This window comes from Brienomyrus brachyistius, chromosome 6, assembly GCF_023856365.1.
Source record: "Brienomyrus brachyistius isolate T26 chromosome 6, BBRACH_0.4, whole genome shotgun sequence".
Classification (NCBI taxonomy): domain Eukaryota; kingdom Metazoa; phylum Chordata; class Actinopteri; order Osteoglossiformes; family Mormyridae; genus Brienomyrus; species Brienomyrus brachyistius.
Window position 1 is genome coordinate 2,500,397 of NC_064538.1, and position 23,847 is coordinate 2,524,243.

The 23,847-nt window shown below is 43.8% G+C and overlaps 1 protein-coding gene across 2 annotated transcripts in view; it reads right to left on the reverse strand.

The window, feature by feature from the left end:
- Nucleotides 1-554: 554 nt before the first annotated feature.
- Nucleotides 555-23,847, reverse strand: part of igsf21b (immunoglobin superfamily, member 21b) — a 45,258-nt gene continuing 21,965 nt past the window's right edge. The window contains exons 2-10 of one of the 2 annotated variants that reach the window (XM_049016982.1): nt 20,718-20,830; nt 18,528-18,649; nt 9,121-9,239; nt 7,278-7,393; nt 5,836-6,283; nt 4,275-4,360; nt 3,276-3,468; nt 2,257-2,295; nt 555-685 (exon numbers count right to left, since the gene is read on the reverse strand). In XM_049016982.1, the coding sequence (XP_048872939.1) occupies nt 609-685; nt 2,257-2,295; nt 3,276-3,468; nt 4,275-4,360; nt 5,836-6,283; nt 7,278-7,393; nt 9,121-9,239; nt 18,528-18,649; nt 20,718-20,830 (1,313 nt within the window). In that variant the 3' untranslated portion in view covers nt 555-608. Of the gene's footprint in view, nt 686-2,256; nt 2,296-3,275; nt 3,469-4,259; nt 4,361-5,835; nt 6,284-7,277; nt 7,394-9,120; nt 9,240-18,527; nt 18,650-20,717; nt 20,831-23,847 lie in introns of both variants that reach the window. The other variant, XM_049016981.1, reaches the window with a different exon arrangement.

The window sequence follows — 23,847 nt, forward strand, 5'->3', positions numbered from 1 at the left end:
TATGCGACTTTTACCCACATTGAACGTAGATGTTTTGTATTAAACTGTATATATAATTTATTGTACAATGATATTCTGTTCAAATTATTAAATTACATTTTATTTACATTTATATACACAGCTGTTTTTGTTTGCAAAGCAAAAAATCAAGACAAGGTTTGTTTCCCCTTTTCCAGTTTAAGCCCAGATTCATTAAGAAAATGTCATGTGCGAAACGGGACATAGTGGAGACGGCATTCAAACAAACAATTCTTGCCTAGAGCTACTGTCAACGAGTACAAAGGGAGCAAAATATAACTGAGTGAAAGGTGGGGAGATTCACATTGTGGGCCTGCCCACACGATGCCAGTCCGATTAAAAAAAAAAAAATAAAGGTTACTGCAGACAAACACTATTGTAATTAGAAAAAAAAAAAAGAAACAGCGTGATGTTTGAGACCAGGCCAGGAGATGAGTTGTCAGGTTTTTCCTTCTCACAAAGGGCTGCCTATTTTTTCGCTTTTCGATTGTACGAAAACAGAGAGCAGTCCGGCAGCTTTGTAGACGGGCAGAGCGGAACCCCAGGTCTGTGCAGAAGCGGCAGTTCGAAGTCCAGCGCGTCCGCGGCCCTCATGTGACTTCAAGGGTCATCGTAAGGAGCAGTGTCAGCAGGCGGACCCCCAGCGTGTCCCTGCGGGATGCGGCGTCTGCAAGAGTAATGCGCGAACAGGCGTGCAGTCAGGAAACGCACAAGGACCTCCACGACCAGGTACGTGAGAATACAGCCTGTCCTGAGTTTGCCGAGTTCGACGTGTCCCTGGGTCAACAAAGGAGGGGCTTGCGTTTTGATTCTGTAACCAATCGACATCCAAACTCGACAAAATCAAGATGTCCGTGGAGGAAAGGGTTCCTAGTGGAAAGGGGTAACTGAGTGGGGGGGGTTGCTTTTAAACTGTTATTTGTATTGAAATTACACCCTTGTATACAAGGGGAGAAAAAGTTATATAGCAAACATGCACTCATATATGACAAAATAATGATGCTGGTCTCTGCAGGGGAAATTAGACATATTAACCGCTGTTGTGGAAACGCTACAGTGACAGAGTACGACCTGCATCCGTCGTCCATGACTGCTTATACACACCATCTCTATGGAGTTATAAAATACTACATTAACACACTGTAAGCGTATGAAGTGGGCGTTTCCTAAGTCACGTCCTTAATTACAACCACGAAGACATCAAACCCACGCAAAACTTCACAAGTTGTTTGATTTCCACGCCAGCTGTCTCCTTGAAATGAAGCAGCATCATTCTGTCAGTGCTACAGCAAACTACAGCTACATCCTTATCGCATCATCTTCCAATTTAGATATGGCTTAATTTTCCTGTTGCAGACGCGGCCGTATTGGGAGCAACCTGTTATGCTTCTGAAAGCCTTCATAGCACTTATACACAACAGTGCATAATTTAATTATATGGCCGTTTATTTTTTATCTTAAGTGAGTTAATTATCTGTGCTGAAGTACACACTTCTAATTTACTGACATCTATGCTCTACCCTAAAGCATTGACCCCTTATAGGTTGTGGAGGTTAATCTTGACTTGTATTCTACAGTTTCTAAATATGAAACAGACCAGCCCAGTGTGTGGCCTGTATCCAGGCCTTAAAGAGGCAGATAGTTACATGCATGGGAATGCAGGGTCACTAGTATACAGCATGTAACCATCACTGGACAAGTTCTCTCTTAAAGCAGTCACCATAATGCATTATAGATACCTTCATTATGCATTCATAAAGTATTATAAACATGACTATAACCATTTATAAGAAGGCATAACACGTTATAGCCATGTTAATTATGCATTATGAATGCTCTATGAAGCTGTCATCTATACTATACTATAGATAACTTCATAATGTGTTACGACTGTCATTATAAGCCATTGTAATGCATTATGAAGGTATCTATAGTACCTTTTTATACATAGTTACAGCCGTGTTAATAATACTTTATAAAATATATAATTTTTAGATATTATGTAACTTCATAAAAGTCAGAACATTCACATATCTTTGTGGAAGTTATAAATAGACCAAATATCATTATTAAAAAAATACTGCAAAGCCAAGCTTCCATCAGAAAACCTCCTAAATCGTCTAGAAATAATATTATGCAATATCTGTGGAAAATGGACCAGTGGATCCATTTTTATTTATTAACTTACCCGTCAACTTTGAATGAGTCAACAACACATGCCCCAGCATTGTTACTTACTGTTTCGATCCTGTGTGCCTTTCATCATACTTGGGTTTTCTGTGGAAGCAAGGTGACAGACTTGCCATCAGGGTATGCAAGGTGTCAAGGCCATGCTATTATTACATTCCACAGATTCAACACAATCCAGACAACCCAACCCCGAGCCTTAGTGTAAGCCCATGCTCAGACACCTCTGTACGCTTCTCCCTGAGCCCCAGTATAAGCTCCACCCAAAATCCCTGAGCCTTCCCATAAGCCCCTCCCTAAGCCTCAGTATGAGCTCCACCCAAAGTCCCTGAGCCTTCCCATAAGCCCCTCCCTAAGCCTCAGTATAAGCTCCACCCAAAATCCCTGAGCCTTCCCATAAGCCCCTCCCTAAGCCTCAATTTAAGCTCCACCCAAAATCCCTGAGCCTTTCCATAAGCCCCTCCCTAAGGCTCAGTATAAGCTCCACCCAAAATCCCTGAGCCTTTCCATAAGCCCCTCCCTAAGGCTCAGTATAAGTTCCTCCCAAAATCCCTGAGCTTTCCCATAAGCCCCTCCCTAAGCCTCAATATAAGCTCCACCCAAAATCCCTGAGCTTTCCCATCAGCCCCTCCCTAAGCCTCAGTATAAGCTCCACCCAAAATCCACGAGCCTTCCCACAAGCCCCTCCCTAAGGCTCAGTATAAGCTCCACCCAAAATCCCTGATTCTTCCTATAAGCCCCTCCCTAAGGCTCAGTATAAGCTCCACCCAAAATCCACGAGCCTTCCCATAAGCCCCTCCCTAAGGCTCAGTATAAGCTCCACCCAAAATCCCTGATTCTTCCTATAAGCCCCTCCCTAAGCCTCAGTATAAGCTCCACCCAAAATCCACGAGCCTTCCCATAAGCCCCTCCCTAAGGCTCAGTATAAGCTCCACCCAAAATCCCTGATTCTTCCTATAAGCCCCTCCCTAAGCCCCATCCTCTGCTTCTCCATAACCCCCTGAGCCATTACCACACCTGCACTAAGGCCCTCCCCCACCTCAGATGCCCAGGGATGCCTTTGCACTCACGGAACAGAACGAGTCTGGCGTGCGTGTCCACGGCGCCCAGCGGGTTTTCCGCCGTGCAGCGGTACATGGAGCCGTTCAGCTCAGCCGGTACCCGCTCTAGTACGAGCTCCCTCCCATCGTGCTGCACGTTCCCATCCAGCAGGAGGCCCCCAACCCGGGTCCAGGTGACCAGGGGCTGAGGGAACACGTCGTTCTGTAGAGGGGGGGAGCTTAGGTCACCCAGGGACGTGCGTTTCTCATGGAGTCATTATTTAAGACAGGAAAGGTAGCTCCCATTCATTTCATACAACAGTCAATTATTATCAATGCATAATTAGGTAATTTTCCAAGACGAATTTTTGGTTAATGTATCAGCCCCTAATATCACAGAAATATGTAGCATATAGCTGTCAGACAGCTTATCGATTGCTGGATTGGCGTTAACTGTCCGTTCCGTTTTGAGACGCCAGTTCACATATGTACTGGTTTTGGAGCGAATCTGCACTTCAGACGCAGAGTGAGGGCCGGAATCAAACCCAGAGCACTGGAGGTGTGAGATCTTCCATACAGCAAATGACTGACTCGAGTAGGAAATGAATGATGCAATTGTGTGAAACTGAGCACCGCCTTTAACGACGTCGCGGTGTTGGGATCGAAGCACTTGTAGCTGTATTAGCAGATGAATAACATCCAGTGCAAATCTCGCTTTATATGCCCTCCCCTCCCCGACTTCTCACGCTGCTACATACTCCCAGTTCGGAGGGTAACCAAGGAGACAATGAAAGTGCGAGGCGTTTGGCAGATTCTCGTAAAAGTCAAGGAGAAGCGAGTTATGGTAAACTGTCAGTCATACTGTGTAACCCGTGGAGCCCCAAGTTATTCATAGTTGTAAACTTTTATCTGAAGATCTTCCGAAAGATACTTCTGAAACAGGCAAGAGGCGCAAAGTGCAAATAGCTAACAGAAAAACAGCCCCAGTTTGAAAGCCCCCCCCAATGCACTTACCCCAAGTCTTCCTACCTGGAAACCCTGGACGGCGATGCGGACTGTATCCCCTACCTTTGCCCTTGATGGGCTCATTAGGAGTTTGGGGCCTTTGGGGGCCGCTAAGGGAGAAAGCAGAGAAGAACATGTCTGAAAGTGAAGCTAGTTTCTATCGACAGGAGGAGTATCACTGTCGGACCCGAGGCCACGATTCACAGTCCAGCTTTCATTAATGTGCTAAAATATATAAAGACACTTTGAGGAGAAACCTTAAGCTCTCGTGTTTGGGGAATATTTCGAGGCAGCTGTCTGGCTGCCATTTCATCTGTGACGGTAGCTGTTTGATTGAAAAGCACTCCTAATGGAGAGAGTAAAACGGGCTGGGCAAATATTTATGAGGACGGAGAATAAAAGCTAGACAGGAGGGGCGCCGGACCAGGCTGGCCTGCCAGGGCTGTGGAAAAGTACACCGAAATCACGGGGCTTCACTTTCGGAAACACTGCCGGTTTTAATAAACACGCTGAATATAAAATTGTCAAGAATGGTTTTCATGTAGATATATAGGGGATGGTGCACAACTGACAAAAAATTCAGCTGCATGCACGTATCCACTCTGAAAGGTAAATGTCAGAGGAGCCTGGGAGATTATGCCGAGTTTGTTCCGCCTCCCCCTGGTTCTCGATGTTCCAGATGTTCTGGTGTTTCCTTCTGTCTTGCCCCGGTAACCTGGGCCGCAGGGCCCTTTGCATTCAGCAGAGTGATACACTCCCTGCTGAACCTTCAATGTTACTTTGTGTCACCCCCCACCCCCCCCCCAAAGCCTTGGTTTATCTGGTCCTGTTCCCTTGTTTCACTGAGAGGGGAACCACAGTATGAAACTCTGTTCAATCCTCCTGTCACAGACCCTCTGAGTATTTTCCTACAATAATGAAGTAATAATACAGAACTCTTCACAAACATGACTTTGGGGGGGAGGGGGGGACACACTTTAAAAATTGAATGAGCAAATCACAAAATGCTTACGAAAGGAATGAAGTATATGATTGGTTCTAGGTAACAAGTCTACATGCCTGTGCCCCATCACTCACAAAGTTGTGATTAAAAAGGTGTCTTTCGTGAACCAGTCTCCACTCAAAATGTAATTATTCTCCTTGTCAGCAGCATCACCGGAGAGCATGTTTGAAGGCACTAATGAATACCAAATATCATCTATAACATCTATAATAAATACCAATAAATCCATCATCTATATGTTTATGAATGACAGGGTCATGGTGACCTTAGGAAGCATGTCTGTCTGTCGCATGGCACAGAACAATGTGAAGCATTTAAAGCTGCGTGTTAGAGAACTGGGAGAATAAGGTAAAGAACGTGTAAAGTTATTGTAAAGAAGTTGTTGGAATGACTATTTCCAAAACCCACTTAGTACATTTTTTTTGTTGTGTTTGAGATGAGATGAGATGAGGCTTCCTCAGTGCATGTCACAAGCATGGAGGGCGTACCCCATGGACTGAGTGAGGTTTGGAAACTCCTGCCTGATAATGAGGACACGCATGTCCCATTGCACAGCGCACGTCAGACAGGCGTGACACTCACCCAGCGTGACTGCGGCCTGCATGGGCACAGACAGGGCGGGATGCTTGACCTCGCAGCTGAACAGGGCCTGGTCGTCCAGCTGGGGGTTCAGCCTCCAGGTCAACAGTGCCTGCACCTCCGTGGTGCCATTGCTGAAGGGAATGTGCGTGTGCTGGTAGTAGTAGAGCGGGTGGCTGGTGGGCATCCAGCGCCGGGGCGCTGTGGCCGGAGCCGGGCTGACCCTCGGTGCCCAGGGGACGTCGCCATGCGGGGGGATCTCCGGGTGCAGCTGGGCCGGCCTACCACCCGGGTGCAGGAGGGGTCGCGAGCCGTGCGGGGCGGTGTCATCGAAGATGCGGGTGACTGGGGGTCTGGACCCTTTGCCGCCTGTTGACCCACCCTCCCCCCCAGCTGCAGGCTGAATATAGGGGATCACGTTGATCGTCTCCCCATCACGTTTGAAAAACACCTGAGAGAGGGGGGGGTGAGTGAGACCAACATTGCTTAGAAGTGCAGGACTAACGGTCACAGCTACTGGTAACAGTACAGCCCCTTTTGACATTTCCTTAGATGTGTTTGCGCCTTTTGATCAGCTGTTAATCGTGCCACTTTGTGTGATGGCGTTTAACGATCTGCACACACTATGACTGACCGACCATCTTTCATCATGGACCCCCCACCCATAATCCAAAACATCAAGCTGAATTTCCTGGTCACTAAAAACTCCAGCTTGTCGGCTTTCCAGTCTTTAATTTCCAAGCTCTTTGCTTCAATGTTTAACTACAAAATGACCCTTTTATATGCATCGAGCAGATGTGTCATTATTAAGGGCCAGTGGAATGCTCGGGTCACTTTAAAAGAATGGGGTGATTACCAATGTGGATGTAGCACCCTTTTGACTACCGTTACTTCTGTGACAAAGTGGTGAAAAATAGTGCTCAGGGGGGCATTTTCAAAATGAAAAAGTATCACCGCAAAATGTAAACAAAGTGGCTGAGGCTCATTCTCGTGTCTCTTGGCGATGTTCTGGAGATCCATAATCTCTTGGTGTATCTGGGTAGCTGGTGTCCACATTACCCACATTCCCTTCAATTTAACACGTTATGTAGCAGACATTTGAAGGTGAGATCTTTCCAGTGACAAGCCTTGCTTCGGCGCAGGCATTTTTAAGGACAGCTAAGCACAGTCATTACAGCTGTATCTGTACTGGCGGACCACCAGGCTTGCACAGCTGCAGCTTCTCTTTTATATCTCGGGCTTAGAAAATTCTCCCAGCCCGTGATCCAGAAGATCAGGGAAATTATTCCTTTTGAGATATACATTAATCACGGCTCTGCGCGAACATGCCGGCGAGGCCGGTGACGAAGCGTGCTGGGAGACGAGCGCGATGCCCGAGCAGAGCCACACGTGACTTGGGCACGGCTCAGCGCGGAGTTTGACGCTCCTGTTGACTCTCGGCTTACCGTCGGGGCGGGTTTTCCTCCAGATACGATGCACTTCAGAGTGAAGTTCTGTGCCTGGTAGCGGCTGAAAGAGGCCGGAGTGTCAGCTTCCACCACCGAGATAAACACAGGAGGCGCTATAGAGCAAAGGAGGGCATTATAGTCACATGGATCAAACCACAATAAAGGTTTTACTTTGGATTTTGTATCACTAAGTACCTTGATTAATGCAATTCTTTTATGTGCATAATTCAGGCAGGTGAATATGAAGAAAACGGCAAAAAAGCATTCAGTTTTTAATCAAATTAAAAAAATCGTAACTTTTTTAGCAATTTATAAACACATCTATGACACATTATAATGCCTTTATAAAGCATTATAAACATGGCTATACATATGTTTATTATGCATTATAAATACTTTATGAAGTCTATAATGAACAATAGATACCTTCATAATGCAGCACAAATCATCCTTAAATCATATATTGACCATTATAAGGCATTATGAAGGTATCTATAGTGCGTTACAGATGATCAATTCATAAACCATTCATAGTGCATAATAAATACAACCATAATGTGTTATGCCTTTTGATAAATATTTGTAGCCATGTTTATAATGCATTATGAATGCATTATAATGTGTTATGAATGTTGTCTTTGTAAATGACTAAAAACTAAACACTAAAAAGTGTTACCAACAGATTTACTGCACATGTATTTGACAAGGAGATAACAGAATTAATCCCATAGCGCGGTATATTTAGGATCTGCTTTAGTGCATTAAATGCTGCTTGTGCACTGGATCCCTTTGGGTGCCCAGAGTCTAGGTGTAATTGTTCTTACCAGCTGGATTTTTAATTAAGTGATAATGAAATATGACAGTGATGCTCTTCTCGTTACCTTTTCTATGAGAAGCTGATCCATGCGGTTCCTCTACAAGCTATCAGCTGCTAAGCTCTTCTGAGTTGATCACTCTAATATGGCTCCCAGTTTTGTTGGCGCATGCGAATGTTGTTGTTTTTTTTCTTTTCAGTATCAACACATGTCATCTGTTTCAACACTTGCAGGAGACTAACGCTCTGCACCATCTTACGCACAAGGTGCTCCACGTCAAACTGGGCTGATTCTCTGGGAATGATCCTGTTCCGAATTCGATATTTCAATGCTGTAACAAGCCTTTCTTTCTCTGTTCAGCATTTGCAAAGATATTTTATCTTTGCAAGGTATTCAATAACAAAATACTAAATCATCCATGAAACAAGTCATTGAGTGAAAGACCTTAAAGTACTAAACAGACTAATGTGTCTATCCCAGCAATGTGTAGGACAGTGTTATTAGCTTAGCTTAGCTAAGGGCTTGGCTAGCAGGGGTAATGGGCTGGTATTGCCCCAAAACACTTATTTGTAACCCTAAGTGTGCATATGATCTTGTATGGTCTTTTTCTGTCAGCTTTATGTAAATATAAACTACACCAGAGGTGACATGACCCACATCTATCTAATCTAGTCCAGCAGGCTTTGCTTACGCTGCGGATTTAATGAAACGCTGCCATTAGTTAGGGTACAGCAGTATCTCCTGACTCCACAGTGGTGGTACTGAATATGCGATAAGGACGACTCTCCCTGCCTGCTGCTGACACCTGTTTAAACATCCCCAGTATACGGTCCCAGTAGATTTGAAGCATTCACTCAGACACGGAGCAGATAAAGTTGAAAGCGAAAACAACACAGACCTCTCTGAATAATAAAAAGTGTGTGAGATTTGGCCTTCACGAAGGTAACTGTAAATCTTCGGCGGATACCTTGTGAATTCAGCACCTCTCGTTCCGACAAGCGGCACGTTCCCCATGGGTAACTTACCCATGACCGTGAGAAAGATGGTCCCTGAAGCCAGGACCACCTTCTCCCGTGTCGAGCGGTCGTAGACGCCCACGTGACACTCGTAGGGCCTGTTGTCAGCGATGCGGACCTCTGGGAGCCTGGGAAGACAGAACCGTCAAAGCCTGAATTAGGCCTGTCACTGTTCTGAGATACTATGGTTTGTTCTGGTAAGAATGTAAACCTCAGAAGTTTTAAATGAAGAACAATGATAACTGTCACAGAATCACAAACATGGATATACATACAGGATATACCCCCCCCCCAAGCCCATATAATTACTGGGGAGGTATGAATATGATGGCTAAGAAGGCACAAAATGTTTGGTCTTTTAGGAAGAACTAACAGACAAATCGCTTCAGAATCATCGCTACAGATTCAAAGCCTTGTTTTCACAGCTGGTAAAATGCAGGATAAAGGCTTTGTGAGACAGGTGGACACCTTTCTGTCATAGTTCCAGTAAAGAAAACCATCATGAAGAATTCCCTAAATGAAAGGGACAAGCTCTAATTCTGCATTAGCAGATGAAAAGAGCTGAGAGGAAACTCCTTTTGACCTAGCAGTAGATTTATAAACCCTCAAAATCTGCCGTTTTTCTTGCACTGACTGTTACTAACGAGACAGTCACACAGCGCCTGTAGATCAGCACCAGTCCAGTTCGAAATAACCTCACATAGTGACAGGAAAAAGGTCTCTGCGGTTCTTCACAGCAAGACCTCACTGGCTTGGAGGGCATTTGAGATCCTGTCTTTCCTGAGCGTGTGTTGACACGGTGAAAGCAGCACGGACACTCCGAGACCAGCGCAATTGGCAGCGTGTAACCAAAAAACCTTTCGGACAAGTGTGAAATGCTTCTGTTTCTCACAACAGTAAACAGATCCACTGGAGATGGGGACAGGGGAGTGAGGTGGGGGCGATTCCATTAGCGCCCTCTGGATACTTCTAGGAGACAAGCCAATCAACTTGCCAACCATGGTTTTTACACAGGAGAACTCGTAAAGCCACAAGATAAGACCCATTGTGCAGGGTCTCTAACACATTGTGAACTCGCTTTATACTCTATATGCTTTATGATGGAATCACTGACAGCTGAATATCCTTCGGCTCCATCCTTAGGCACATCCTTACCCTGGCATGGGGCACTCTGCAGCCAGCGCGTCCAGCGGCCTGGGGCTCCGCACGCCCGTGTGGGGCAGAGGAGACGGAAACTGGCTGGCTGGCACGAAAACCTCGGTTTCTCCTCCGCTAAACGGACACGGGATTGTGACTCACGAACGGCTGGGTGCCTGAGACTATACGCTCTGCTGGGCTCTCAGCGCTAAAGGAGCTCAGTAAATATGTCCTGAGTGCATCAATTATGCGTTCATTATATGAAAAACAGCAGAGACACCCTTCAGACAGAGAGAGACCCATCACAGCCATATTGGGGGAGAGTTTATAAATGACTTCAGGCTTCATGGAAATGTCACATCTTTCTTCTCTGGCTCTTAATAAGCCCTAACCCACTCATTTAGCTTTTTGTAGGAGTGATTCTGCATTATTCACAACATCCGCGCACTTTAGAGTTCTCCTAGTGATCACTTATACAACATTACTGGCTTTTTCTGCTAACCAGTTTACGTCGCCTCTCAGTGTCTAACGAGCCAGAGCTGCGTCATGGAGCGCGATCACAGTTCTTAGTGGGCGACATTGCAGTCCCATACCATCATGCCTGGGGATGTGAATCCCCCTCTGCTCTGAACGTAATAGATCTTCTTCCCATGGTCCATCTGAAGTGCCTGGAAGGGCTGCTTCCCTGCTAGTCCAAAGGTTCACTAATACACAAACAGTTTCCCTTTTGCCCGTAGTGTGTGTATGTCTGGGATCTGCAATTGACTGGCATCATATTTGGGACTGTGCCAGCCTTCTGCCCCAACGTCGCCCTCTATTGGATCAGTGGTTAGAAGATGGATAGATGGATGATTTATTTCATTGATCGGTCCATAGTAAAGCAGGAGAACAGCTTATAGTACAACCCAATTACACCACTGCATATATGCTGAAGAAATTCAGAAAGTTTACAACTTTTTTTCTCTTATGCACAACATCCAAAGGCTTCTCTGTGATTTCAGCCAGCGACCCTCAGGTCACAAATATGTGTCCTTGGCTAGCAGGGAGCCACACGGCCTATATCATCTGCCCTTAGAAGGTCAAGCAGACGACTGTAAGCTTTGTACATCCTCCCCCTCCCCTGTTTTGCCCCCCACACCCCGAATGCGACAGCCGTTAAGCGGCTTTTTCGTGCCTTGGCGTGACCTACAGCGCGTGGGGGGGTTAGGAGGTTACGTCTCATGTGCCACGGCAGGTGATGCCATGGAATTATTAGCGTGGGGAGGGTGCTCACAGCTGGAGGTGCCGTAGGCCCGGAAATCATCTGTGACAACCCCCCCCCCCCCCCAAAAAAAAAAAAAAGCCTGAATCCACATTACTAATCAAAGAGCATTTATAAAAAGCACACATGCCGTTTGCAGGCAGCTTAGTGCTTATTTAAGACAGACAGCTGAGCCACCTCCCCATCGATGAACAAAGAAAGACAAGCGACACCTATGTTACTGTGACGATACTCACTGTCCCGCCTGTCTCTAATTACCCATGTTGCTTAACATAGCTAATTATCGCACCCGGGTAAAAGGAATATTACAAACAGCAAATCCAACAGACGGACACAGGCAGAATGTTTCCATTTTTTCATCTCGCTCAGGTTGTCTCCGGCCTCATACCCAGAGTTCCCTGGCATAGACGCCTAGCTGACTGTCATCCTGTACCGGATAAAGGAAAATGGATGCGATGGATGGATGGATGAAGGGGAGACATGGCGGTGCAGTGATTAGCATCCTCACCTCACACCTCTGGTGCCATGGCTCCATGTGTGTGGAGTTTGCATCTTCGCCCCATGTCGCTGTGGGGTTTCCCCCTGCGTCGCCCCAAGAGTATTGTCTAAAAATATACTAAGGTGAGCTGGGGTCACCAAATCCCCTGTAGGTGTGAGCGTGCCCTGCGATGTGTTGGCACCCCATCCTGGGTTTTCCCTTGCCTTTGTTCCTGAAGCCTCCAGGATAAACTCTGCCCCCCCCCCCCCCCCCCCCCCCATGACCCTGAACAGGAAAATGAATGACGGAATGTGACTGCTGCCTCATCAAAGATCACGTCAGTCCCTTTGGCCATTTTCACCAGCAGCTAACGCTCTCTTTGATTTTGTCGCCCGTTAAAACTTAAAAAGACTGATTTTGTGTTTTGTTTTCTCAGTTTACCTGTTGAATTACAGCACAGTAAAGGTCGCTGTCTGTCTGCCGTTCCCAAGTCCGTGGGCTTGTGACAGCGGCCAACACATTATGAGAGACTTTACTTTGACGGGATAAAAGCACTTCAGTGGCAGCCTGGGAGATGCAGCTACAGCCTGAGCCGCGATGCACCACACTGGCTGTTCTCTGTTCTCTTCTCCTTGAAGCTACTGACCTTCCTACCGTCTTTCAATGAAGGAAAACTATACATGTATAAGTATATATGAAATTCATGACTTCTTAGCTGGTATTGATATTGTGAAAATGTATTCTTTGGGGATTATACAGTTACGGTCGACATTATTGGCATCTCTGAATTTTTATGTACAATATCTCTACAGAACTAATTGGAAATGTACCAGCTTTGTATCAGCAGAAAATTTTAAGAGTGTGTTCAAAGTTATTCAAGAAAAAGATGCCTTTGCAATTTAAATGTCGTGATTTCACATAAAAAGTATGAGCTGGCTGGCATTAAGGGTCTCCAAACATTCCTCGTGGCCAAACGCACTCGCTTGCAGGTGATTCCTCCCACTCTTCAATTGCAATTCGTTCCAGCTCTTGAATTTTGCAAGATTCCTTTTTCCCAATGGCAGCATTCAGCTCTTTCCGAAGATTTTCACTCAGATTGAGATGAGGGCTCATTGCCACCCAGTTTCAAACAGACCTCTTCCAACCATTCTTGTTTATGGATGAGTACTTTGCATGGTTGCCCTACAACAGGACCCAAGATCTTTAACTCAACCATAGTTTTCTGACACTGGGTAGCACAACTCTCTCTAAAGTGCCTCATGATTCTTTTAATACAGTGTTTCCCAACATTATTGCTCTCTCCCAGCTGGGAAGGGAGCAAAAATATGGACTGCTGTGGATCCCCAAGGACCAGTTTGGGAAATAGTGCTCTAATATGTTCAAGGTCTCCAGCACCAGAGGCAGTAAAACAGCCCCACAGCATTACAGATCCTCCGCCATATTTACCTGTAGGTATGATGTTCCTTCCCTTATGAGCTTCACCCCATCCCCAATAAACAAGCCATCGGCCTGCATTGCCCAAGAGATTTACTTTGGTTGCAGTTGTCCTTAGAATATTCTCCCTGAAGGACAGGCAAACACCAGTTCTGCCTTTTTTAGCTTTTGCTTATAAAGTGCTGTCTTTCCTGGCCTTCTCCCTTAAAGCCTGTCTTGGTTTAGTGTGCCACCTCCCATACGGGTTGAAACTATCCCTCCATATTGCTCCGGGTCAGTCGTAAGCTCTGTGAATGTTTACTGCGGTGTACTGCTCCAAACCTCAAAACCTCCACTGATCAATTTCCCTATTCCCACCATATCCCACGAAGTTCTTGACAGTTTCTATGAACAGCAAACTTCTTAATATCATTGTGAATTGTTGAAACAGGAATGCCAAGGTCTTTGGAGATGGCTGCGTAGCCTTTCAGAATTCCTTTGCTTGGCGCTATAATAGCATTTCTGACGCACTGAGACAGCTCTCTCGAATGTACCATTGTGGAACAGTGAGGAAGTAAAAATACTCCATGTAAGCATTACAGTCATCATTCATTGGGTATCTCAAGTCATGTGAATGTTGATAATTTATCACAGGTGAGTCTGATTTGACTGCAATGACAGTCTTGTTCTGTTTTTTCAAACTAATTTGAATTCTCCAAACAGATGCTAATAATTGTCGATGTATTGTTACTGTTTTTTTATACTTCTTCATCCTATTCAATTTTTTTAATTGTTTTATCCTGTGCTGTTCCGTAACCAAACATACGAGTGTGTTTAGAGCTAAGCTTTCCCACCACACTTTGTTTTTGCAGGAGATATCGTACACGATGGCCATAATTTTGGTCAGAACGATATTTACGATTTTTGTATTATAATGCATTTGCAGGTATATATACGAGTATGGAGCATCATCGGTGTTAGGAAAGCGGCCTTATCTCTGTTGGATGTAAGTGGAGGTCAAATCCAGAGGCTGCCTGCATCTCAGAGCACACAGCCTGTGGCTCCCCTACAGCTTCTGTCCCCAAGCAATCTCCCCTATTCCATTCGTGGTTTCCATATTTGCCTTTACTCATCAGAATGCATTAGGGCAGCTCATGAAACACTTAATAATAATCAGCTATTTGTATCATTATATGTAATTACTGAAAAAGATAAACCGCATCTGCATTCATTTTATACAAACAAATTAATCTGTCAAGTCTACTTAGGTTGCACAGGAAGGCAGTCAGTGTTGTCAGTGATTTTTTTTTTTTTCTTAAACCATGTTTATATAAGCAGAAAGACAGAAACTGGCTAAACTAAACTAAACAAAACAGGATTAGCCTGCCAAACATTTCTGATTATCTTCGACACCAAATGACTGCATAATAAGGAAAATGTGGATCTGTGATTCAACAGCAGTTTAAGTTTCCCTTGTAGCGTCCACACATTTAAACAGATAAAACGTTTACACTCACTGGCCACTTTATTAGGTACACCTGTCCAACTGCTCGTCGAAGCCCATATCTAACCAGCCAGTCTTATATCCGCAGCACAGTGAATGAAATCATGCAGATGTAGGTCATTAGCATCAAACATCAGAATGGGCAGGAAAGGTGATTTAAGCGACTTTGAATATTGACTTTGTCTTTGAGTATTTCAGAAACTGCTGACGTACTGGGATTTTCACACACACCCATCTCTAGGGTTTACTGGGAATGGGCTGAAAAAGAAAAAGCATCCAGTGAGCGGCAGTTATATGAGCAGAAATGCCTTATTTATGCCAGGGGTCAGAGAAGACTGGTCAGACTGGTTCAAGCTGAAAGAAAGGCAGTGCGTCAAATATGCACTTGTTACAGCCAAGGTATGCAGGAGAGCATCACTGCATCTACAACACGTTAAGCCTTGATGCTGACAGGCTGCAGCAGCAGAAGCCTGCACTGGGTGCCACTCCTGTCAGCTAAGAACTGGAAACTGAGGCTACAGTGGGCACAGGCTCACCATCACTGGACAATGGAAGGTTGCAAAAAGGTTGTCAGATAATTCCTGATTTTTGCAGTGGCATTCAGATGGTCGGGTCAGAATTTGGCATAAACAAGATGAAAGCACAGATCCATCCTGCCCTGTTTCAAAAATTTCTAGCTGGTGGTGTTGGTGGTGTAATGATGTGGGGGATACACTTTGGGCCCCTTACTACCCAGTGAGCACATAACCACATGCCACAACCTACCAGAGTATTAATATTTTGTACTGAATTAGAAAAATGGCGATAGTATGTTATAGAGCTGGGCGATGTGCGATATCAATACCAGCATTGCAGGTCAGGTGTTTTTCACATGGCAAGGACAGTGATATTAAGAACATAAGAAATTTACGAAGGAGAGGAGGCCATTCGACCCATCAAGCTCGTTTGGGGAGAACTTAACTAATAACTCAGAGTTGATAAAATCTTATCTAGCTCTGATTTAAAGGAACCCAGGGTTTTAGCTTGCACTACACTAGCAGGAAGACTATTCCATACTCTAACTACATGCTGTGTAAAGAAGTGCTTCCTCAAATTCATTTTAAAATGTTCTCCCGCTAATTTAGACCTGTGGAACCGAGTTCAGCTTTGTTGAGATCAGGGTTTTTCTTATCGTCATACTATACAGATATTGTAGCGCGGTGGGTTTAATTTTCACGAACATTTTTTTGCTTTGTTAAACGACAGAAAACTTGTATTGCAATTTCAGTGATTGTTCCTTTTCAAGATTATAATGAATACATCTGCTTCATTTGTCATTTGCACATAGGAAACGCTTATTTTCCCGGATCCCGTCTCGCTCGCCATAGCTGGGGGGTCACAGCTAACATGCAGCACCCCTATGTTTAAAAAATCAGTTTAGTTTCCTGCCACTGCTTTTGCATGAGCTCTGCATTCTGATCATTTTCATCGTTCCAAGTAAAAATCACTCCTAGGTTTGTGAGAAATGTATTTATTTTGAACTAGTTTTTTGCTTTAGAAATAGCCCAATATTTATTACAACAAAATCACATTGCGATATTTTTATTTTTTCCAATAACACTTTTTAATTCCTTGTCACGGCACCTGATCGTCTTCTTGCTCTTCCAGCCAGATCGCAGTTAAATCCTGGCTCTCGTTTGTCCACATATACATTATTATTACTTTCCTTTTTTTTAACTTTGTTTTTTGAGCTCATAACTGTGTCCAAGCCAGTGTTTGTATAGTGTATAGTCCCACCCCAAAGTACCGAAGTACCAAAAAAGTACTTCAGCGGGTCTGGTACTCTGGGTACTGGTACTCTGGGTACTGGTACTCGATCAGAGTTCAATGCATAAGGGAAAATACCAAAAGTATAGTACCCGGTGCAGTGGAAAAGCGCTCTATGACTACACTGTACCCAGCTGCTAATGGCTGCTCCTGGCAAAATAACTTACATGTCACGAAGGTCACATCATCTCAGACTCGTTACTTGAACATGACAATGAGGTCGCTATGCTCAAACGGCCTCCACAGTTACCAGAGAGATCCAACAGAGCGGCTATGGGATGTGGTGGAATGGGAGGTTTGCGTCGCGAAGGTTAACGATGTTCCCCAGAAGCAGCGGAATGAGTCAGACTGCCGTCGTGACCTTGGGGTGAGACGTCAACATCTACAGCGTCTTCCTCCATGCCTGTAACACCACTGATACCAAAACTGTCAGCCCCAAATACTGTAGTTCCAGAATGAACCCAGACTTAGAACAGTGTCCTAAAAGTAGGACAGTGACCCTGTTACGCAAAAATGTGCTTATTACGAAACCTCATAGTAACTGCAAGTACAGCTCTTGTCTCGACTCTAGACGGGGAAAAAGTAAGTAGAGCATAAGGCGGCACTAAGCTGTATTTGTAATTGAATTTAATTAGAACTTAAGTGGAACACAAGTGCATTTTCATAAACACAACAGAAGATGAAATACATTGACGCCTAGAGATTAAAGGAAAGCTCTGCTATTAGACTTCAGACCTACCAAATTATAATTCCTACCGGCTGATTCTGTCATGGGTCCTACCCGCATGTGCTATTACCTACCGTTAACAAAGTGACTTTAAATGAATCGGTGTAGTATTTTATGTGATTGACAGTAGCATGTCCCCACATAAAAGAAGACAAGGAGGCAGTAGTATTAGAAAATGTAATTTTGTATGTTCTCATATTTTGCTATCCACAATATAATAGATAGTCTTTCTAACACTGACTACAATTTGTATTGTACACAGTCGATTATCTGATTCACACGTTTTTTGTTTATCCACTCAAGCCACCTAAAGGTAAAGGTACAACAGCAGTTTCCTGCATGGGAACACATCCACCTCCATTCCTCCCACCCCATCTGTAGCTTTGATTCAATCATTTAAAATGTTTCTGTGTGGTACCATCAGTATTGCCCTTCATGTCGGAATGCCTTAGGAATCTCCGTAAGAGCACGCAATCCTTCTGGCAAGGAGGTAACACTGAACGTCTGCTGTCATAGCCAGAACATTGACTTAGACAGATACCAGTATGTCTGGAAACTCTTGAACATGAATGAAAAGTTACAGAAGTGTGTTAGTTTCCAGTTCTTAGCTATTCTTGCTGTTTCAAGGTATCAAGTTGCGAGGACTGGAGGGAGCATGATTACTTCAGCTCCTGCAGTTACATATTATTTAACACCAAGGGGCAGGGATTTTTGAAATGGGGGAACAGGGGGGACGCACCCCCCCAATATCGGCAGAACCCCACCCCAAAAAACGAATCAATAAATAACAGGATGTTTCTTATCTTTCATTATGAAATCTGTGTGTTACCGAGCCCAGTTGACAGTGCACGCCAAGCACGAAGACAGGACATGTACCCAATGAAGATTGTAATCCTATATCATCATTTTGTCATGTGGATTAGTGATTTTTTTTTGCAACTAAACAGTTTTAGTCTCATTAAGAATGACGAAATTTTTATTATTATAAAATTATTTTAAACCTTACATCGCCTCCTTTCGTGATAGCAATGCTGAGAGGGCTACGCCGACCGAACCAGAACATCTGTTTGTCACTGTGGTGGGCGTCTACCTGATCGTTGACTGATAGACGAGGTCCTCGCGCCTCCTGTAGTCCTCCATGTGTGAGTAATTGGTGTTGAACATGGCGTCATACGTGAAGATTTTCTGCTTCATGCTGCCCCCATCTGTAACCTTCGAGTGGAAAAAGAGAAACGATGAATCTTCTGGTGTGGAACTTCGCACTGGCTGAAGGTACGACGCCGAATACGGCACTGCTGTCGCCTGCCCTTCCGACCGAGATCGGGAGACAACACGCGACTGTCTCAGCAAACACAACCTGCACTGCGCTTAAAGCTTTTCAGTTATGTGTGAGAAATTATACACAGGGCTTGAGCTGCCTTGGGACATGCATGGATGCCATTTCCCATCGCCTTTGAAAACATACGCCCCCCTTTGACTGCGCTGTTTAATTGTCACTCAAGTAAAAGTAAATCTAACGATTATATCAGGAGGACATGTCAGGCCGACGGTGCAATCGTTGGGGACCCACTCCTGCGCTCCTACGTCCGACAAGGCACTTAACAAACCATTCTAAGAGGGAAAAAGTCTTTGGAACGTAATTGTGGATATTTCCTTTTGATTCTTAGATTGGTGAGGAAGGCGATTTAGCCTAAATGTTCATAATCCCCACTGGACTCTTGGTTCTCCACATGAATATGCTGCACACCATGAATGAAAGAGTTTTGGACTTCTCACTAATTCCAAGGGCCATGTGCCTTTGAAAAAAATGTGGACAGAAAGATTAAAGCACTGGGTTCATTCTTACTGTGACAAGACAGCTGAAGAATAGTTATATAAAAAGCCCGAGATGTATTTTGGATAGTCACTGAATTGTGCTATTGTTTCCTGATTTTTAATTCAAAATTTTCGTGAAAAATTTATAAAGACCTTCACAAATAATCATAGCAATTAGAGTTAATTATGCTTATCGTGCTAATAATTACATTATGTTTGGTCTATTCTGTCTTACACATTCAATAGACAAATGCTGGTCTAGCTCACATAAATCAAGCACTTTATTAATTTAATTAGTTTTCAGAAGTTAGCTACCAACAGTGAAGTGTGAGACTGGATTCGCTTTTGTATGTGCATAATTGCTTATGCTGAAACGCCTGATAAGCGTTGTTGTGGGTGCATTAAGGACAGCTAAATGGATCTGCTGCTGGTGCTGTACGGATGCTGCTTATTCCAGCACAATTGGAGGCCCATCAATTTGAAACGTCACATGACGACATTAAAATTCTCTTATACAAAACCTGTTATATGGAAAGCAGTCTGTGCCGCTGAACAGGGTGGATGTAAAGGGTGATTTCAAATATAAACAATTTATATAACTTTTCCTTATATAACTATTCCATTTAGGTCACACCAACTTATCAACATTGTGAATTAAGTCATTAGTTCATTAAACAATTCAGTGTTAATTTTTTTATTCACGGTTCCTGAGGATTGCTGAGAATCAAGGCTAAACGTAGGCTTTCATCTCCACCAGAAAGCTTTTTTAATTGCAAAATACATTCAATATGTACCCTAATTTCTCAGGAATAGTGGACAAGTAATGGACAGGCCTAGTTTGCTGGTCTGCAAACACTGTGTTTAATTGACTATTGGTTTTGTTTACATTTGTAAATTTGTGGGCTTTTTAGATGGATTGCTATGCTTCTAACACAAAGGTTGGGACTCGAATACCAGAAGGGTTCCTCCTGAAATATTCTTCAGCAAGACACTCAACTGGAATTGCTTATGTAAGACGCCCAGCTCAAAAATCAAAAATATGAATTACATAAACAATTTTTGAGTGTGTGTCTACTGATCTTCATAATACATCAGCATATACTCAGTGTTTCTGAAAGACTTCTTATTGCTTTTGAAGTATTTGCAGGATTGACGTTAAAAAACCAAGAGTAAAACGCTGTGAAATCAACTGACATCTTGTAAGATAAAATAAAAAATTCTATTTACATTTATTTAGCTGATATTTTCATCCAAAGTGACGTACAATGGAAAAAGTCCCAGGAGTAACTGGAATTAAGGGTCCGGCTCAAGGGATCTGAACCAGCAACCTTCCGTCCACATTTACATGGGTCTAACCCACGGACTCACACACTGACACAAGTGAAGGTTCCGATGGCTGGAAATCAAAGCCAGAATTCTGTCCCGAACCAACAACGTTGCAGATGTACGGCTAAGCTTTGCTTACCCGAAACCAGACGATCTCTCTCAGTCTGCCGTCAGTCTTGAAGTTACACTTCAGAGTCACGGTATCGCCCACAATGACAGGGGGTATGGGTTCGATGGTAACAGTCAGGTACCCTGTGGAACCAGATGGATGCGAAGATCACTGTCACTGTCAAGTGAAACTGGCATTTAGCACCAAAGCCCCTAAACTTGCACTGGAAAGACGGAAAAATGATTTCAGTTAAGCTGGAGCCATTTCCAGGAAGCCCACCAGTTATCCGGGGGGTCTCTGTAACACTACTCTGGCCAGGGTACTTGGGTTTCTCTTGTTACTCTTCATGGAGGTCTCTGCCGGATCAGGCATCTCCACACCCTATCCACCCCAGCAGGCCCAGCTAGGAGCTTCAAACGATATGGCTGCATCTATCCCCACCCCCCCCCCCCCCCATGCTTATGATACTCACAATACTCAGTGCTATCATATTAATGCCACTTACATTGTCTATGATAACTTAAATACTTAACAGAGCCAGAAGAAGGAATTACTTATTTTGTTCCTTATGTGCAGGGCTGGGGGGCATTTGTGGGCTGTGAACCCCCCCCATATACGCCATTATGCCCCCTAATATGCCACCCATCAAGGATGCCGTCTTTTATTTAATTTAATTTACATGTTGTTTTTTAATATAGGCATTCAAAGTAACACAAATAAGGCTGGTCTCTCCCAGGGGTGCGGCTGTAGGTCATCTGCATGCCCAAAGCTTCTACCCCCCCGAACGACAATTTTTACCATCACCAGCCTGCACCCCACCCCCCATGCACCTCCCCCCCCTCCACATTAGTTCTCATGCTGTATTTATGCGCCTGAAACAGTTGAACTTATAGGGGAGAAAACGTGACATTCAACAAGACATCCGCATGTTATTAGTATATTACAAAAGAATGTGACCACCATTTTGCATTTTTACAAACTCAGTTGGCAGTACAGAATGTGGTTTTCATACCTTTCTCTAGGGTACAACAGCCGGGCCATTTATTTATCTAAGGCGGACTGCTTCAGGTCAGTGCCTTCACACATTTCTCTACAGTTCTGTCTCCCTTACTCCTTTAAACCTGTCCAGCTATGTAATACATTCCCCATGCCCAGTACATTCCAATATGATAAGATAACATATCACGTAAGATAGTTGTTTAAAATACACTGTAGGTGTCATATTGGTTGAAGGAGCTGTATAATCACAGATATCATAAAGAAAAGTTTTTTTAATGAAAATGTACGATTTGTATAACATGAGCATTGAAATGACCCTTCAAAGCTCAGCACGGGGGTTTTGTCAGAAGGTATGTTCTGTACGGCACTCATACTGAGGAATGTGCCGCTGAAGCTGCTGCACTGCATGAGTGATAATCAGCTACAGCAATTATTTCACAACTGGACATAAGAGAACAGTTTGATTGGTCTGATTTGTTCGGCAAGCCAATCATATTTCTTGCCAGGAGACCGGGCGCAAAAAAAAATAAAAAAATCACACATTAGAAGTCTGGTTCAGCCAGTCATTTGGGCATTTCGGGACCTGCAGTGAATCACAACCTGCACAGCTTCGGCTAATGATGAATAAAACCTAAAATTTCAATTTGGGGATATAAAAAGATAAGATGCAGGAAATTAGCGATGACCCATTTCTTACTGTTTTGTTGATAACCTGATACTTTTGCCAAAACACTTTTTTTTACCCATTATATAACCAAATGTGCCACTCATTAAATTCAGTTGAAGTAACTGAGCTGAAGTACTTTGCTCAAGGTAGCAACAGCAGGGCTTCAGATAATTATGATGCAGCTTTCAGGTCATTCAGAGGTAACGACAAACTCCTCAAAATGGTAACATTCTCATTGCTCTCAGGCACTAAACAGCAGATCACTGTACTTTGGTCACTTTAATATTTCTGTAAGTCGAACGAAAAGATGTTCAGGTCAAGTTTAAGTGCTGCTGCAATCTTCCTGGAGACATCAGGGGACAAAATGTTGATAAATGAGGTTCAGTTTAACTGACAGGGCATCTACTGTAAAGCCTCCTTTTAGCACAGGTACACTGTACTGTAAGTTACCCATAAACACCGTCAAAGTTTCATCAACATAGATGGAAGTGAAGAACATAGCCCGCAAAGATAATCGGAGTCACATTACATATTGTGGCAGACCGGATCTAAATTTAAACAGATTTTACATTGGAAGAGTTGCAAGACTAGCTAAATGGTAAATGGTGTCGTTTAAATGTGCATATAAAGCCCCTAGCATCTACAGATCAACCCACGCTTTTATTTTCTGCATAAAGCATGAAATGTAACTATATAAGTCTGCAAAGCTGATAGTGGGAAGGAATGATAACAAAAATATGGCATTTTACACTGTAATCCTCCCTGCATCGAGCTCCCCGGAGGCGCATAGAATGAGGCACAGATATTGATTCTTCATTGATAATCTGACACTGAATCTTAAAATAACAGATTGCAACGGTCCTGTATAAAAGATCGCTGGATTGTTTTGCTAGCACTTACTGACTGAACAAGCATTCTTAGGCAGGGGGGCTGACATTTTGCACTTTGATGACTCATGCAGGGAAAATTTCCTGGAGAAATGTGGTTTTCATACCTTTCTCTAGGGTACAACAGCCGGACCATTTATTTATCTAAGGCGGACTGCTTCAGGTCAGTGCCTTCACTTCCGCACAAACCCAGTGTGTCTCCCTGAATTTTGTCTGTGCCAGTCTTGAGATAGATAGTCCTCACATAATCCAGCAGACACCAGACCAAAGACCCCCCCTCCCAATGCAAACAAACATAATCCCTTAAAATGACAAAGGAATTTCATGACAAATATTGTCTCTCTGAAAATCCCAGTCCAGCATGTAGTAACGCAAACATACTTCAAAGCTCAATTTAATACACACCAGGGAGATCTACACCATTTTTTTTTTTTTTTTACTTTGCACACACGTATTTTCCATTTGAATTTAATTTCCAGTATCTTCCCAATATTCAGGTAGTAATGTATGACAACAATGGAAAAAAGAAAAACCATTTCCCCTCTACGTGAAAGCAATATGTAATCACAAATTCACCTTTCATAAGAGAGAAATATTAATCCAGCCA